This window comes from Aythya marila, assembly GCF_965140915.1.
Source record: "Aythya marila genome assembly, chromosome: 8".
In the NCBI taxonomy this organism is placed as follows: Eukaryota; Metazoa; Chordata; class Aves; order Anseriformes; family Anatidae; genus Aythya; species Aythya marila.
In genome coordinates, this window is record NC_139049.1 from 8,114,597 (window position 1) to 8,130,809 (window position 16,213).

General features: G+C 33.0%; 1 protein-coding gene across 8 annotated transcripts in view; it reads left to right on the forward strand.

Annotated features, from left to right (window-relative positions):
• Window positions 1-16,213, forward strand: part of KCNT2 (potassium sodium-activated channel subfamily T member 2) — a 150,269-nt gene that overhangs the window by 98,187 nt on the left and 35,869 nt on the right. For all 8 annotated transcript variants that reach the window (XM_082766176.1, XM_082766175.1, XM_082766177.1 and 5 more), the window contains 7 exons: window positions 3,704-3,760; window positions 4,885-5,034; window positions 6,164-6,393; window positions 7,759-7,975; window positions 9,320-9,425; window positions 10,418-10,590; window positions 15,503-15,637. In XM_082766176.1, coding sequence (XP_082622302.1) covers window positions 3,704-3,760; window positions 4,885-5,034; window positions 6,164-6,393; window positions 7,759-7,975; window positions 9,320-9,425; window positions 10,418-10,590; window positions 15,503-15,637 — 1,068 coding nt within the window. The remainder of the gene's footprint in view (window positions 1-3,703; window positions 3,761-4,884; window positions 5,035-6,163; window positions 6,394-7,758; window positions 7,976-9,319; window positions 9,426-10,417; window positions 10,591-15,502; window positions 15,638-16,213) is intronic.

The window sequence follows — 16,213 nt, forward strand, 5'->3', positions numbered from 1 at the left end:
TTCTGTTTCCACATCTCCTGAAAATCATGGTGACACACATTCTGTATCTGCCCACTTTTCATTACATGACATGCAAACACAGAATACAGATCCACTTTAAAATATTCCATATTATTTGTACATGAAAGAAGAGTAGTGTTAACATCAATCAGAGTTTTCTAGCAGCATAAAAACTAATATATGAAAAGGACTCTGACTCTGTTTTCTACTGCACCTTACAGTATTAGCATTTCTAACACAGGTATATTGATCCCCAGGCATAGAGCTTCCCAAATAAGATTCAAAAAGTTGTAATAGAATGCAAAGGTACTTATTACTTCTTTTGCAGTAAAAAATAATTGATGTAAAAAAATAAGTGTTTTTAAAATAACCTATTTCTACTCTGGCCATAAACTTTCAAAACTGGTTATTGTATACTAGGAGTAAGAAAAATATCTGTTGTGCAAATAATTATTAGTATTCCTTTGAATCCTATTTGCAGAAACATACAAACTTGCTGGATGAGTACAAAAAGACTTTAGTGAAAATGTTTAGTTGTCAGTCTTATACTTTTAGACAGTACTCATCAGAGCAATTGATTTCAAATGGGTTCCCAAAATACTGTCAAATGGCAAACTTTGGATAGCTTAGAGCACGTGTATTAGTGCTGGAGTAATTGCTTGAATAGATGTGACTATTCTTTAAAGCCCAACTGTATTTGTGGAAGTTAAAAAAAGGTACCAGAAGGAAGTAACTTCAAAAGTATTTCAAATTTGAGTAGTCTTGACTTCACAGTGCAAGAACTAGAAAACTTAAAAGATCAAGTATTCCCCTCCCAACATGTCGCTAAGCTTTCCAATTTAATATTTTTGCTGCTTCCCTTCATTCCATCTTTACATGCATTAAAACGCACATAATTCCCAGACTGGTGTTTTTTTCTTCACATCTTATTAAAGATGATCTTCAGTAATGAGAGTTTTAAACATTGATATTTAACAAGTATGTGTTTATTGAATACAATATTCTGACTTTAAAGGACCATAATCACATATATTTGAAAAAAAAATTGTGTGGGTGAAAATAATTGCTTTTTCCTGGATTATCCATTAAATGTCCTGATTTTATCATTCTAGAGGAAAAAAACCTTTTAAACATGTCTTCTTCATGAAAGTCTCCTGAGATTTCAACTGACTTTGAAGTGCATGAAAAATGTTGGTAAAAAAAATGACTCTGCACTTCATCGTCTCCAGGGGGTAATGTGTTTTCAAAATAGCTTTAGGTTTTTAGCTTCATCTACAGGTTGACATTGTATTGCAAACATAAAATTGCTTTGGATTTGGCTAATTAATAAGCCAGATTATTATTTTTTAGATTTTATAGCTATTTTCCAGGTTAAGTAATAGGTAAATGAACTAATTGTTAAAATACCTGCCCAATGACCCTAATTTATGCATAAGAAAAATGATGTCAAATGAACGTTTGAGTTTATCTCAGTATAAGTAAAAAGATTTGGTGAAAATGGATTATATAAACTAAAAATTAAAAAATTAACTATACATGCATTTGTATCTGGACAAAATACTAAACTGTATCTTAATAATGAAAAGTATTGGATTAACAGACTTCCAATCTTAATAGTGAAGCCCTTTCCCTTAACATTGGTTCCTGTTTCATTATCTTTTCATTATGCCATTTTGTTTACTACCAATAACTGTATTCAACTTTCAGTAGGATGTGAGGTATAAAATCCCTGTAAGCAAGATTTACATGAGAAGAATAGAGTTGGATTATGGGGACACTGCTTCCAACTTTGGATAATCCTTTCAAGTCTATTCAAAATCACTGGATCTTAATGATTAGTTTTAGCTTTCACAGAATCATCTAGGTTGAAGACACTTCCAAGATCACCTAGTCCAACCTCTGACCTAACAAGTCATAAACCATATCACTAAGCTCTTTAAATGTCTTTTAAAGACCTCCAGGGATGGTGACTCAACCACTTCTCTGGGCAGCCCATTCCCCATATTTGCTGGCTTACAAGTTTAGTAACTTTAATGCAGTGATTGGGAGCGTTTGTTCAAATTGATATCACAGATAAGAATTTATTCAGAAAGTAGCTGGATTGATAATTTAGAACTGTGAAGTAAAAAATTGCTACTTGCTACTCAAAAAAATAAATAAATGTTCCCACCCTTAATCACCTCTTATAGTGACAAAGCTTTATCATTGTCTCTTTCCTAGATCTCTTTTTGATACAGCCTTCTCTTACCACTCAAAGTAGGAATTTTTTCTCTGAAGTCTTTAGATCTACTATTCACAGGACTGTGTAGCTCTAGTCCCTGCTGAGGGAGATGCTGGAAGCATCTAGCCACAGCAATGCTCCTGGCTGCCAGGAACCAACGTGTCTCTTTAGCACAGCTTTTAAAAAGAAAGATACTTCCAAAAACCGTCATTGCTCTATGTCAGCATTTCATAACCAATATTTATCAGAGAACTACAGAATGTTTGAATGACTAATTTTAAATGATCATCAGTTTATTAACTTAGAGCATTGGAAAAAAAAAAAAACACAATATGGAAATAAGTAAGGTTAGCAAAAATAAAGCAGATCAGAACTAGAAATTGCTGACAAAACTGAATAAGAAGTAATCATGAATAGTGGGTTAATTTTAAGTTCAGCTATAACTGGGTCCAGTTACACACTGAAAGAAATCATTTATAAGTGCATTTGCAAACTGTACACTGCTGTTCAATTTTTACCAAGTTCAGATGACTGCCTACATCTTTCCATTCCACAAGGAATGGCTCCTCTTCTTCTATACAATTTTAGACACATCCAAATGGAGGACATTATCAAGACACTGACCAATTCCTTGATTTTTGTCATTTCCCTGGTGAAAATGAAGGGAGAATATGACCACTGTCACATTCTAGCTTGTTGTCATTTGTTAATTTAGCAAAGTTAAATCTTAACATGCATGGCTTATAATTTCATGGAATTGAAGAGTTCATTGACATTTCATTTGTTAAAAGAAAAATTGTCCCAGGTATTTGTACTTTTACAAATGAACTGCCAAGTAATATATCTACAGGTAGACACAGGAAATCCCATATTTTTGGTATTTATAACATTTATTATATTTATATTTATAAATGGTGTGACACAAGTAATATGAGCTCTTTTCTGATAATCATGAAGATAAGTACACTAGGATAATACTGGAAACTAAAGGCAATAAATAGCAGCAGAACACAGACAAAAATAATTATTCTGTATTATCCTAATTAGAACTATAACACAATAAACAGTAAACAAAAAGAAACACATACAAAAAGACATCTTGTCTACTGATATAAATATGTGAGGATGTTAGGGAAAATGTTCACTTTCTAATCAGTGTTGACTGCTTAAAATTAAGGGGAGGTTTGCTGAACTGGCTTTCCTCTTTAATACTACTTTTCACATTAACCAGACTAGATTGCCATCCCAGCTGTTTATGGAACTCAAAACCTCAGTTTGAGAGAGATCACCTCAGTTTGAGAGAGGTCAAAATTCTACCTTTACATATGTTCTTATTTAAAATCTTATTATTGATCTTAATTATTAATCTTAACATTTACCTTTAAACATTTCCAATCTAGTAATAGAACTCTAATATTGTTTGTATTATGATACAAAGAAGAAAATACCATTTCTGACTTGAACTTCACATGATCTTTGCAGAACAGCACCATGGGAAGCTTTTCGACAACTAACTGGAACCAAGCAGACTTTAAGCAGGTAAACATTTCATAGGGGGTAAAGGGAAATACGAAACAATTTTCTTCTGAAATTACAATCTATTCTACACGTAACACACTGATTTTTAATATTGTTTTACTTATTTCCATTAGCCCTGAAACAAAATGTTTCTATGCTGAGGGTGGAGAAAAAAAGGTAAACTGAAGAAAACAGAAATTGCATCAAAATACTGAAAATTCACAAGAAAGAAAAACACAGAGCATGTTTGCCGGTTATCCTGATACAGATAGGGATATATGCATCTATTATATCAAGTAAAGCTCATGCAGATGGAACCCTGTTTCCATGTAAAACTTCAATAAAGGAAGAGGCTCACAGAGGCCCCAAGTTTGCAAGTTTTGGTATTATCTAAGGTTTGGAACATTTCCACTAACGGTTCACTTGGATAAAAGAAGGTTAGCTACATATACTAAAGGTGATTAAAGGTGATACCCTTAAGGTGATTAAAATAATAATTCCTTTTTTTTTTTTTTTTTTTTCCTAGGAGAAAAAGGGTATATACTTATAATAGTATACAAAGCACCAGTAACTAAAAATGTTTTTTGGGTAAATGCTGAAGATAAACTGAGAATTAAATGCAGAAAAAACATCTCTTTTACAGATAAATTGATATAAGCCAAATGGGTCTTGCCTGTGTAAGTTATTTGTAAATGATTCTTTACCTTCTTCAAACAGAACCCAGGCAAACTGTCAAGGAGCATCTGAAGCAACTGCCTTTATAAATAGAATGAGCATGCTGTTGGTTTCACTTGTCATCTTTCGATTGCAGTGAATCTACTTACTGTGGTGTGAATTTAAACTAATTCTGCCATATTTTTCCTGATACTGAAGCACATAATCTTATAGGCCTATTACTTAGCAAAAAATGCACTTTAATTCATTAAAAACAATCTCTATACTTACAGCATCACCAAGTTTTGATCTCAGATATTTCACAGAATCACAGAATCACAGAATTTCTAGGTTGGAAGAGACCTCACGATCATTAGCCCATGGGACCTTTCCAATATACATTTGTAGTTTCTACAGCCAAGTGATATTGCTCTGAGATTAATAAGAATTTTACATTGTTTTAAATTATTCCTTTTATTGGTATATTTCAGGGAGAGTCCGCAATCATCAGAACAATGGCAGAAAATGTATGGCAGATGCTCTGGTAATGAAGTGTATCATATTAACCTGGAAGAAAGTACTTTTTTTGCTGAATATGAGGGGAAAAGCTTCACGTATGCTTCTTTCCATGCACATAAAAAGTATGCTTTTTTTTTTTATCAAGTATTAAAAATGTAAATAATAATTTGTTTTGCCCAAAATGTACCTCTGCATTTGAAGGTGCAATATTATACATTACTCTGTTTCTGGAATTAAATACACTAACACGTTCTTATACTAGTACTAATAAGTATATATTAATATATTATGTATTAGTGTATTATTATATTATACTAAAATATTTCATAGATATTCTTCTCTATGTTACAATTGGTCAGGAAAATCTTGTGTTGTTTTTTAAAGACAACTCAGTCTGAGAGATTAGAATATACAGAATAAGCCTGACAACCAGGAAGAATCATACCTTTGAGACAGGTTATATCAGAACACCAGTCTTTTTTTTTTTTTTTTTTTTTTTGATTTAGGAGTCAAAAATTTGATTTCCTTCACCGCATGTTCGTTTTTGGAAAATACTCAATTTTAAGGTAGTAATCGCTTAATCCTGGTGATTTTTCAAAATAAAAACATTTTGTTCAGTCAGATTGAATCTTAATGTTAACATATATTATGTTCCAGATCATTCATTTTTATTCAGTACTGCTATGTGAGTTGAATATACAAACTGAACATAAATCATGTATATTCATATGTATTTAACAAAATTATCATATACCAAACCCTAAACACTGATTTTATTCTCATACTTAGTGTGAGAAAAAGATTTTTTAGCTTTAAATCCCTTTTCTATCACTAATCAAATAGATTTTTAGAGGTGAATGGCAAAAATGAATTCGGAAAATGGTTTCCATTGCATGTGAATAATGGAACAATTTAACTTGATGAATACTTTTTCATGTCATGTATCCATTCTTATATTAAATATTTTCTCAGAAGGGACTATTCATCTTGTTGAAAAATTAACTGAAACAGTATTAGAAGAATACTCTGGGGATTAAGAAAAATGTTGGATTCAGATGCCAAGGGATTCATCAGCTCATAAAAACTGCTTGATCAGAAGTGGCCTATTTAGGAGATAACATTTTTCAAATTTATTTGTCCTCCAGAACTATACAAAATAGCAAATATACTGAAGACTCATTTCTGACAGTGGAAATTCTGGTGTATACAGAACTATGCAAAATGAACCATGCCTTTCCTTTTCTAATTAAGGTTTGGAGTCTGTCTGATTGGTGTTAGAAAGGAAGATAACAAAAACATTTTGCTGAATCCAGGTCCTCGCTATATCATGAGTTCTACAGATATATGCTTTTATATAAACATCACCAAAGAAGAAAATTCTGCTTTTAAGAACCAAGATAAGCATAGAAAAAGACATGAATCAAAATTATTGTATCATGGAGCTTCTAGGTTGCCTGTACACAGTATAATAGCCAGCATGGGTAAGTAAAAAAAATAAAATATATATATATATATCAATAAGTAGCACATTTATAGAAATACCATGTTTTAAGAAATACCAAGCTTTAAGAAATTAAAACATTAAAATAGAAATTGTATTAAACACTTGCCCTCTTATTTTCTAGAAAAGTATTTTTTTTTCTTTTATTTGAGAATATGGAGTTAAACTGTTTAAGATTGTTGTATATAAAATGTATGCAAACCAAAACAGGGGATAAAATCACATAGCTAATTTCTGTCATTCACAACTAGACTTTCACAGTAAATTTTCATAATCTTCTTTAATTACCAAAATGCCCTGTGCAATTTGCCTCAAAGCTGCTGTAACTGTATCTTACTCAGCAGACAGAGATAGCCCCCCCACCTCCCAGCATAACAAATGTTATCAAGAAGCTAGCAGACATACAAGGAGAAAAATCAGTATGGAAGATATGCCTATGATAGACTAAAAGTCAGAGCAAATGAGCCAAAAAAAAACCCCTGCTTAATTAAGATAGAAAAACATGCTGTAAATCATGTAAAACTATCTTCGTTGTCAATTCTTAGTGATACTTGAGAACAATTTGAGCAGGTTCCAGAACTGAGATTTGGTGTAAATATATATATATATATATATATATATATATATATATACATATATACACACACACACATGCATGCTCATATAAATACGCTATTATTAAAACCATCAAAAATATAAGTACTTTTTAGAATGGAGATTATGATTTTCACATACATGGAAATAGAATAAATTGATTTAGTACAAATTAATAAAGTAATTACACATTAGTAATTTCCATCAAGATTTTTCTTCTTTTCCATGGCAACCACTAGTAGATCTTACAACAAATAAGGAGATAAACAATCCCGTCCAAGTTTTTTTTCTCTCTCTCTCATTTCAGAAAATAACGTCTTAAAGTTAAAACAGACACTGGAAATTAAAAATTAAAGTGAATTAAAACAAAGTAAGAATTCAAGTGTCAACTTCTCATGGAGATTTTAGAAATATGAACATATCTAGTGAGTTGTTACATGCATTGGCAAATTTATAACTATTATTAAATGATATTCATCAATCAAATAAATCTATAGGAGATGCATACAATATGGATTAATTACAAATAGTATATATACTCTTGGTTAGAGAAAATGCAGTTTTTCAGGAAAGGGCTTCTTCAAGTATAGTTTAAATATTTGTTATATTTTAATGCAATAAACACAAATAATCAATACAGTATTCCTTTCAATCTTTGGGTGTGTGGGTCAGATAATCCCCATGAAATATGGGAATCTTATTTAAATGTTTTGACAACCACATTGAGAAAACAATTTCAACACTACTTCAGGGACAGTGGCTATCGATTTACAAGACACAGGATGTCGAACATCCAGCGGACCTACACTAGCTCTTCCTTCTGAGGGAGGTAAAGAGGGCAGACGGCCCAGCATAGCACCTGTTTTGGAGGTTGCAGACTCTTCCTCACTTCAGACATGTGACCTGCTAAGTGACCAGTCAGAAGATGAAACTACCCCATCGGATGATGAAGTCTCTGCAGGCTTAGAGTATGTATATTCAATATAAACGAAACAGTATTTGAAATACTAATAGCATGTAAAAACAAGCATGGATAATTTTAGGACACGCAGATCAATCCAAGTTTTAGCAAGCAAGAGACAAAGGCCAGTTATGGAAACATTTCCTTTTTAAGAAATGCCATTGTCTGTTAGCAGAAGACTGTTATGCCCATTTTGAAATAAAAACAGATCAACTCCTCCATTTACTGGAGATTTTCTACACTCTATTAAAGATTTAGATGTGTAGAGCAATTTATTTTATAGCATAGACAAAGTAACATTCCTGAGCGTTTTTGTACACTCCATAGTTATAAGGACTACTTAACTAAGTTGTAAATGGATAAGTACTTCTGTCCTGATGATCAGGTCATTTAACAAGCTTGTTAACGTAGAACAATAGGCATAAGCATCTGACTTCAAAACGTAGGAGCAAAAAAAGCAATATGAGGCAAACTAATCTAAATTATATGTATGTTACTGAAAGTAATGATGCATTGCTCACATAAATGCTCAAAAACAAATCCTTTAACTGCTGTACAGATAAGCAATTATGTTTATTGGAATACTGACAGGGATATTAAAACTGAAATACACAATTAAGCCTATGGCTCACCTAGCACAGTTTCCTATCTCCAACAGCGGGAAGTATGAGAGGTCCCATGGAAGATCACAAAAATCCAATGAAAAAAATAATATAAGAAGTCATCTTCAGTCTTCAAACTGAAATAACAGAGCATAAAAGGCTTCCTATTTTCTCAGTGTCCCCTGATGGCTGTGGATATTGTACATATCATGTATGTACAACTGAAAAACTTTCTAACTTCTGTTGCAAGTGACAGTCTTCCTTGCTACCACCCAGATTATTAAAAATGAAAGCCAATTAGAAAGCTCATCTCAGGTAAAAGAAGGTAATGGCCTCTTTCAGTCTTATTGAGTTTTTGAAAGACAAATGGAGAAGGAAGAAGTCCCACTATGACTTCTAGGCTTTTTTATATCTTTATTTTCCTTTGTTAGAAATTTTTTGTATGTGTATTGAAAACACTAGAGCAATGAACTACAATACATCAGCCCAATTCTAAAGATGCCTATACACAAAAAAATACCAATCAGATTTCCTTCATTCCACAAAAATGTGACAGCTTTCATTAAATTTTATAGAATTGGTCAAAGATACAAAATACATTCTTTATTAGCTTTATACACTTCAGTCTATTAAACTACAAATAGCTACAAAACTTAGACATAGGTAAAAAATTGCATAGAACAGTTGCAAAGTCAATTGTGTGTTTCAGTAATTGGCTATATTGAAAAATGTTTTTTCTACTCCCCTAGGTATGCCAAAGGCTATCCTCCTTACTCTCCTTATATTGGAAGCTCTCCCACATTTTGTCACCTTCTGCATGAAAAAGTACCCTTCTGTTGTCTAAGATTAGATAAGGTAAAAGGAGTTTCTGTTACTGCATGAAACTGCATTTGCATTTGTCTTTTGCGTCAGTTAAATTCTGGTTTTAGCTTAGAGATAAGCTTTATTTAGTACCTACTAAGTTTTCTCACCCTTTTCATCACCAAGTATTTGTTTATGTCTACTCAGGTCTGTATCGGGTCAGCTGATACAATTTTCTATTTCTAGTCATAAAACCCTTCAATGTCACAGCTAAGTCTTTATTCAGGCTGGGAGATGAGGGGTTGGAAAACTGCCTGGCAGAGAAGGACCTGGGAGTATTGGTTGATAGTTGGCTGAATATGAGCCAGCAGTGTGCTCAGGTGGCCAACAGCATCCTGGCTTGTATAAGAAGCAGTGTGGCCAGCAGGGCTAGGGAAGTGATTTTCCCCCTGTACTCGGCTCTGGTGAGGCCGCACCTCGAGTACTGTGTTCAGTTTTGGGCCCCTCGCTACAAGAAGGACATGGCTCTGGATGCTCGAGAGAGTCCAGAGAAGGGTGACGAAGCTGGTGAGGGGTCTGGAGAACAAGTCTTATGAGGAGTGGCTGAGGGAGCTGGGTTTGTTCAGCCTGGAGAAGAGGAGGCTTGGGACGACCTTATCACAATCTATAGGTACATTTAAGGAGGCTGTAGCAAGGTGGGGCTTGGTCTGTTCTCCCATGTGCCTGGCGACAGGATGAGGGGGAATGGGCTAAAGTTGCACCAAGGGAGTTTTAGATCGGATGTTAGGAAGAATTTATTTACCGAAAGGGTTGTTAGGCATTGGAATGGGCTGCCCAAGGAAGTGGTTGAGTCACCATCCCTGGAGGTCTTTAAAAGACGTTTAGATGTAGAGCTTAGGGATATGGTTTAGTGGAGGACTTGTTAGTGTTAGGTCAGAGGTTGGACTAGGTGATCTTGGAGGTCTCTCCCAACCTAGATAAATCTGCGATTCTGAGACGATTCTGTGATTCATACCCACTGAACTTTTTTCTTATTTTGATTTTAGGGGTGCCAGCATAACTACTATGAAGATGCCAAAGCCTATGGATTCAAAAATAAATTGATTATAGTTGCAGCAGAAACTGCTGGGAATGGCTTATATAATTTTATTGTGCCACTCAGAGCTTATTACCGACCGAAGAAAGAACTAAATCCCATTGTATTACTCCTGGATAACCCGTACGTAGACTTTAGAAATATTATTCTCTATTTATTGTTCTTTTTTTTTTTTATGATAACATTTTAAAATCATTTACCATTACTTTGATAGATGATCACTCTTCACATGACCAACTTAAAATCAAAAACATTATGGCACGTATAAGTTTGCAAAGTTGGTGACAAAAAATAGTACCCTATATGCATTGTCACGTACAACATTGACTTTCTGCTGACTGTAAAAGGTCAAAATTTTTATGTCCTTATTATTGACTGCTGATGTTTCAGTGGTATTTCTTAAAACACCTCAAATAAAATGAGTAGTTCCTAAAATTAAATAACTTCATAACTGCTATATAAAGATCAATCCGTGCAACAGTTTTATAGCTACGAAACAGCACTTCAAACCCTAACTTCAAAAAAGCACTTAAACATCTGGACCAGATAAGAATATTAATAATTTTAGACAAGATAAGCAGTTCTTTAAGCCATTAGGACCCACCTCCCACCCCCCTTTCTCTGTGATTATATAAAATCGTGGAAGAAGATTAAAACCTGAAATATTGTTGTAAATACCACATCTGTATGGTGACAACTGGAATTATTATTAGACAAATTCTCTAGCAAGACCACTTACAAGTTCACATTGAATATACAACTTTTTTTTGCAGCACTTTGGTGATGCTTAAGTATGTACAACCACAATCTGGAAGACATGCAAATAGAGGTTAGCCAGATGCAGAATATTAGACCAAACTGTGACTTAAAGAAATGGTAGCAACAGAAATGTACAGATTTTGATTCCAGACTGACACTTGTTTGCATATATATGTTCTGGTTTATTATAAGTGATTTTTTTTACGTACAGATCTTCAGTGAAGTATCCTACCTAGCCTCAAACAGCTCTTTAATGTATCTATATATGCTGGTGTTTGCAAAACAAATGTTTTATGTTTATATGTGTCATGGCATAAAATTTAAATTAAAAATACGAGCACACAGTGACCTCTAGTGTCCTATTTACTATAGTGCCTGAGTTATACTTTAACACTGTTGTGATATTTTACAGCTAAAAACACTTTTCATAAGCAGAAATTAAAGTTGTGGTTGTTAAACTAATACCCTTAGTGTTGCACTCTCTACACAGCATTTTCTTTGACTCCTCCCATCATTCAGTGAGGCTGCAGAGGCCTAGCTGAAAAGCGAAAGTGCTTTTCATACGTGCACTAGGCAGAATTCATGCTGCCATTCAAGTCAATTGGAATTTTTAAATTACTTCACTGGACTTAGGAATTCAGCTACTTTTGACGAAAATATCCGTGCCTTGTTGCTATATTCTTATTTTCTGTTTATTGTAGCAATTTATTACAGTATGACCATTCTGACATATATCTCATGTTTTAAGATTTCACTCATTTCTCAGTATGTAAAAAGAAAGCCACTAAAACTTCTGAATAAAGAAACAATAAAATAATATTAGATTTCATGTTCTGTTTTAAAAATAAGGTTTCCTCTAAGATTTTCTCATCAACTTGAATAGTTACTGGCACTATTGGCACTAAAACCAAATGATGATTCTACTTTTAAATACTGCTAATTCATGCATTGGAGTATAAGTTGGCAGTATGTCTTTGGAATCAGTCATTCGTTTTTATATTTGAAATTGTACTGTGCCATAAAATTTCTGATTTAAGAGGTGCATTTATTAATATAAGCATGTTAATTCTGATCATTCTTTACAATTACAGAAAACTGTTAATTCACAGCTTTCTGCAAACCTATCTCCTTTTTAAAGAGATAATACTGCCAATGTCTTTAAAAAGTTTATTTTTTATTTTGTAAAAAAATCACATGCTGAATCACATTGAAGTATTTTAGAAGAGATGCTGCTGTTGTGATATTGTGTTTCATTTTGTAATCCCATCTGCTGCTTAGGCCAGATATGCATTTTCTGGATGCAATCTGTTGGTTTCCAATGGTTTACTACATGGTGGGCTCTATCGACAAGTAGGTGAAGTAACTGTTAGAAAACTTAACATTGTAGTGCTCAGTGGTATGTTCTGTGTATTGTCAATGCATGTTTAAATGTGTCTTGTATTTGAAGATGATCTATTTGCATGCATAGTTTGTGTCTGTGTGCAACAGTTTAGGATTTCAAGTTTCTGATTTCTGAAGGATACAGTTAGTGAAAAGAATGAGAGGGAATGCAAGTTAGTATCTTCAAAAACAAAACAACAATTTATTAATATGTATCTAGAAATTGACAGATAATAGCCCTGATTCTAGTGTCATCCAATACTTGTCAGATTTGTTTGCATTTACAGACTGGGGTTTAGCAAAGATAGCTATAGAACATACTAAAAATGATAATTCTAAATGTATCCAACAGTCCTCATTTTCTGCTACATAAAATAATCGCCTAGTCCTGTCTTCAGAAATTCTGCTAATACATGTTCGCATCTCTAAGTTTAGCCACATGGATTTAACATAAAAATCAGGCAGAAATGAATGGATCAATTGCTCATTAGCATTTTACTAATATCCCTTGTATAGAGTGTCAAATCAAAGAAAATGGTTTACTTCACTACACAGCTAATAATACTGCCCATAATACTCATTCTCCAGATGGAAATCAATCACTTAATTTGCTGTCCTGAATTAACAGAAACCAGTTTTTCAGAGAAAATTCTAGAGATTCAACATTTTTCAGTTTCAACCTGTTGTAACAAGAGCTTTAAAACTACTTGTAATAGTGATACAGTTTCAGATTTATTTTGGCAGTATCACAGTCATTGTGAGATTTTCAGTGAATCTACAGAACTGTTTTTCACTTTCCAGATTTTTCTCTAACCCAAAAAGGTATCTTGAGTTGTTAATAGCTACTATTGTTTTTTTTTTTTTTTTTTTTTAAATCTCTTAATTCCCTAATGATTATAGAAAATTACCTAAAAACTATAGAAAATTACCTAATAACTATAGAAAAAAATCATACCAGCAGAATAATCAAATTGACTCAAAGTATTCAAAGTAATTAATAACTCAAAAATGTTTGTGTTTTTATTAATGTGGGAAATTCAGTTTAATACAATTCACTGAATTTATTTCATTTATTTCAAAGAGGAAATCACCAAACCCTTCCCTAAATATTGCATTTTATTTTATTTTTTTTAAGAGCTGGATGCCTAAAATGGCTGTGTGCCATCTTTAAAAGAAGTGATTATGCAGAGTTCTCCAATCTACAGTTATACTAGCATGTACAGTTGTACTTTAAACCACTTTAAACTCTTGCTACTATAACTAGTCAGACTCTGTAGTTTATTTTTTGACATCTATTTTTGTCAATGACAAGACTTAAAAATATAGTTCATACTTATTCTGTGTTTTCCAAAATGTGTTTTTAAATCACATGCAATTATTAGAACCTGATCATCGTTAGCTAAGAACTACAATTAAAAATACCCAGAGTTCCTTTCTTATTTAATGTCTATGCTATACATTTCCTAAGCATTTAAAGATGCCACCTACTACCTTTTATACCGTAATTATATTATATATTTGTTTTTGAAGAATATGTACAAAATGTAAAATAAATACCTAGAATTTCTATCCTTTTCCTTATTCCAAAATTTCAAAGTGAATTTATAATAGGATATGGAAACCTTGGAACCTTAGAAGATCAATGAGAAAATGAAAAAAATGAATCAGGATGGTGAAGACAATATTATAGATAATATCAATTATAGAATCACAGAATGGTTGTGGTTGGAAGGGACCTCTGAAGATCATGTAATCCACCTCCTCTGCCAATCACAATCACCTAGAGCACATTGCACAGCATGGCATCCAGATGGGTTTTGAATATCTCCAGAGAAGGAGACTCCACAACCTCTCTGGGCAAATTGTTCCAGTGCTCTGTCACCCTCACAGTAAAGAAGTGAGCTCTTATATTCAGGTGGAACTTTCTGTATTTCAATTTGTGCCCACTGCCTCCTCTCGTCCTGTCACTGGACGCAACTGAATTGCCAAATGAAAAGCAAATATAATAACAAAATAGCTTTTCTCTTTGGAAGTAAACATGAGGATGCAAAAATTTAGCTTTCAAATTTCCTCAAGAAACCATGAAATACCCTGCTCATTTTAACTTAAGAATTGCTACGTTTCTAGCAGACACACACACACACAAATGTATGCCATCACAAAAAAGTCCTTCCTAAACTCTTCAGAAAAGTGCTTTGTTTCTATGGAAAATGTTATTGTTAAAACAACTGAAACATGCTTCATTTTGGAAACAGACACTAGTTGCCTGTGATTGTTTCCTTTGGTTGAGCTCATAGGAGGTATTGAACAATATTGGAATATATTCACTATTCCAGCAAGGTGAAAAGTTTTCCTGAAGTACATCTGCTCCTAAACACATGATAAGAACAATGTAACTACATAAGTAAACCTAAAAGAGGAGTTTCTCAGACATACTGTTATTTTTTGTTTGTTTTTTAATTAACATTTTGAAACAAACGGTTGTGGGGAAGAGCAACCCAAGTCATTTTAGGTCCATTTATTGCCAAAAGTAACTACAACAAAGTGAGTTGTTGAAGCACATAAGGACATACAGTTTTCCCACATTAGTGTTAAAGGCTTATTTTAACAATCTGAAATAGTTTTATCATTTTAGCAAAAGAAGAGGGACCATAACCTACTGAAATACATTCTGTATAACTTCAAAGTCAAAATAATTATTCATATTCTATTCTATCAATTCATTAAGATGATACATTTAACACAGACTATATTGGAGGTTATAGTATGTACATGGAGATTCAGGGAACCAGCAACTCAGCATGTGATTTACCAATACCAACCATCACTAGTCTTTCAAGCGTTCCATATTTAAGTGACTTGTTTGTTTCTTTCTCCCTCTTTCTCTACACAAAAGCCTAGATGACTTATTAAGATGTGGGGTCACCTTTGCAGCTAATATGGTGGTGGTGGACAAAGAAAGTACGATGAGTGCTGAGGAAGACTACATGGCAGATGCTAAGACTATTGTAAACGTTCAAACACTTTTTAGGTAAGAGACTTTTTCAATCTATCTATACACCATTATTAATCATGAAATATCTAATAATGTGTTATATACTTAGATGAGAAATAATTCTTTTTTCTTTTCTTCTACTTCAATTTCTACTTAAATTGTGTCTTATATGGGCAAATCTGTTCACATAGCAATAAATCTTAGCAATAAACTTTTCTTGGCATACTAAGATTTTCTTTTGAAATCTCAGATGATCATCCCAAAACAGGATGATTGATCATTTTTTAAAGTCAATTTACAGGTTTGCAGAAAAAGAAAGAAAGCTACTCTTGAAGACTTAGGACCAAAACTAGTTGAGAAAAATTTTTTTTCCTCAGTGCAGTCTTTTAGAGTAATGCTAAAGCCAATACTAAAACCAGATTCTTCTAAAGCAATAACTTCTAAAGCAGTAACCAATGCATTACTATGAAATTAGTTATAAGTGCTTGCATTTTGCGTACATGGTTTTGAAAAAAAAAAAAAAAAAACCTGTTTTGTAGGCACATTTGTGTAGTATTATGTATGACAACAAAAGACTAAGAACCATAAAAGAATGCTTAGTGACAAATGATC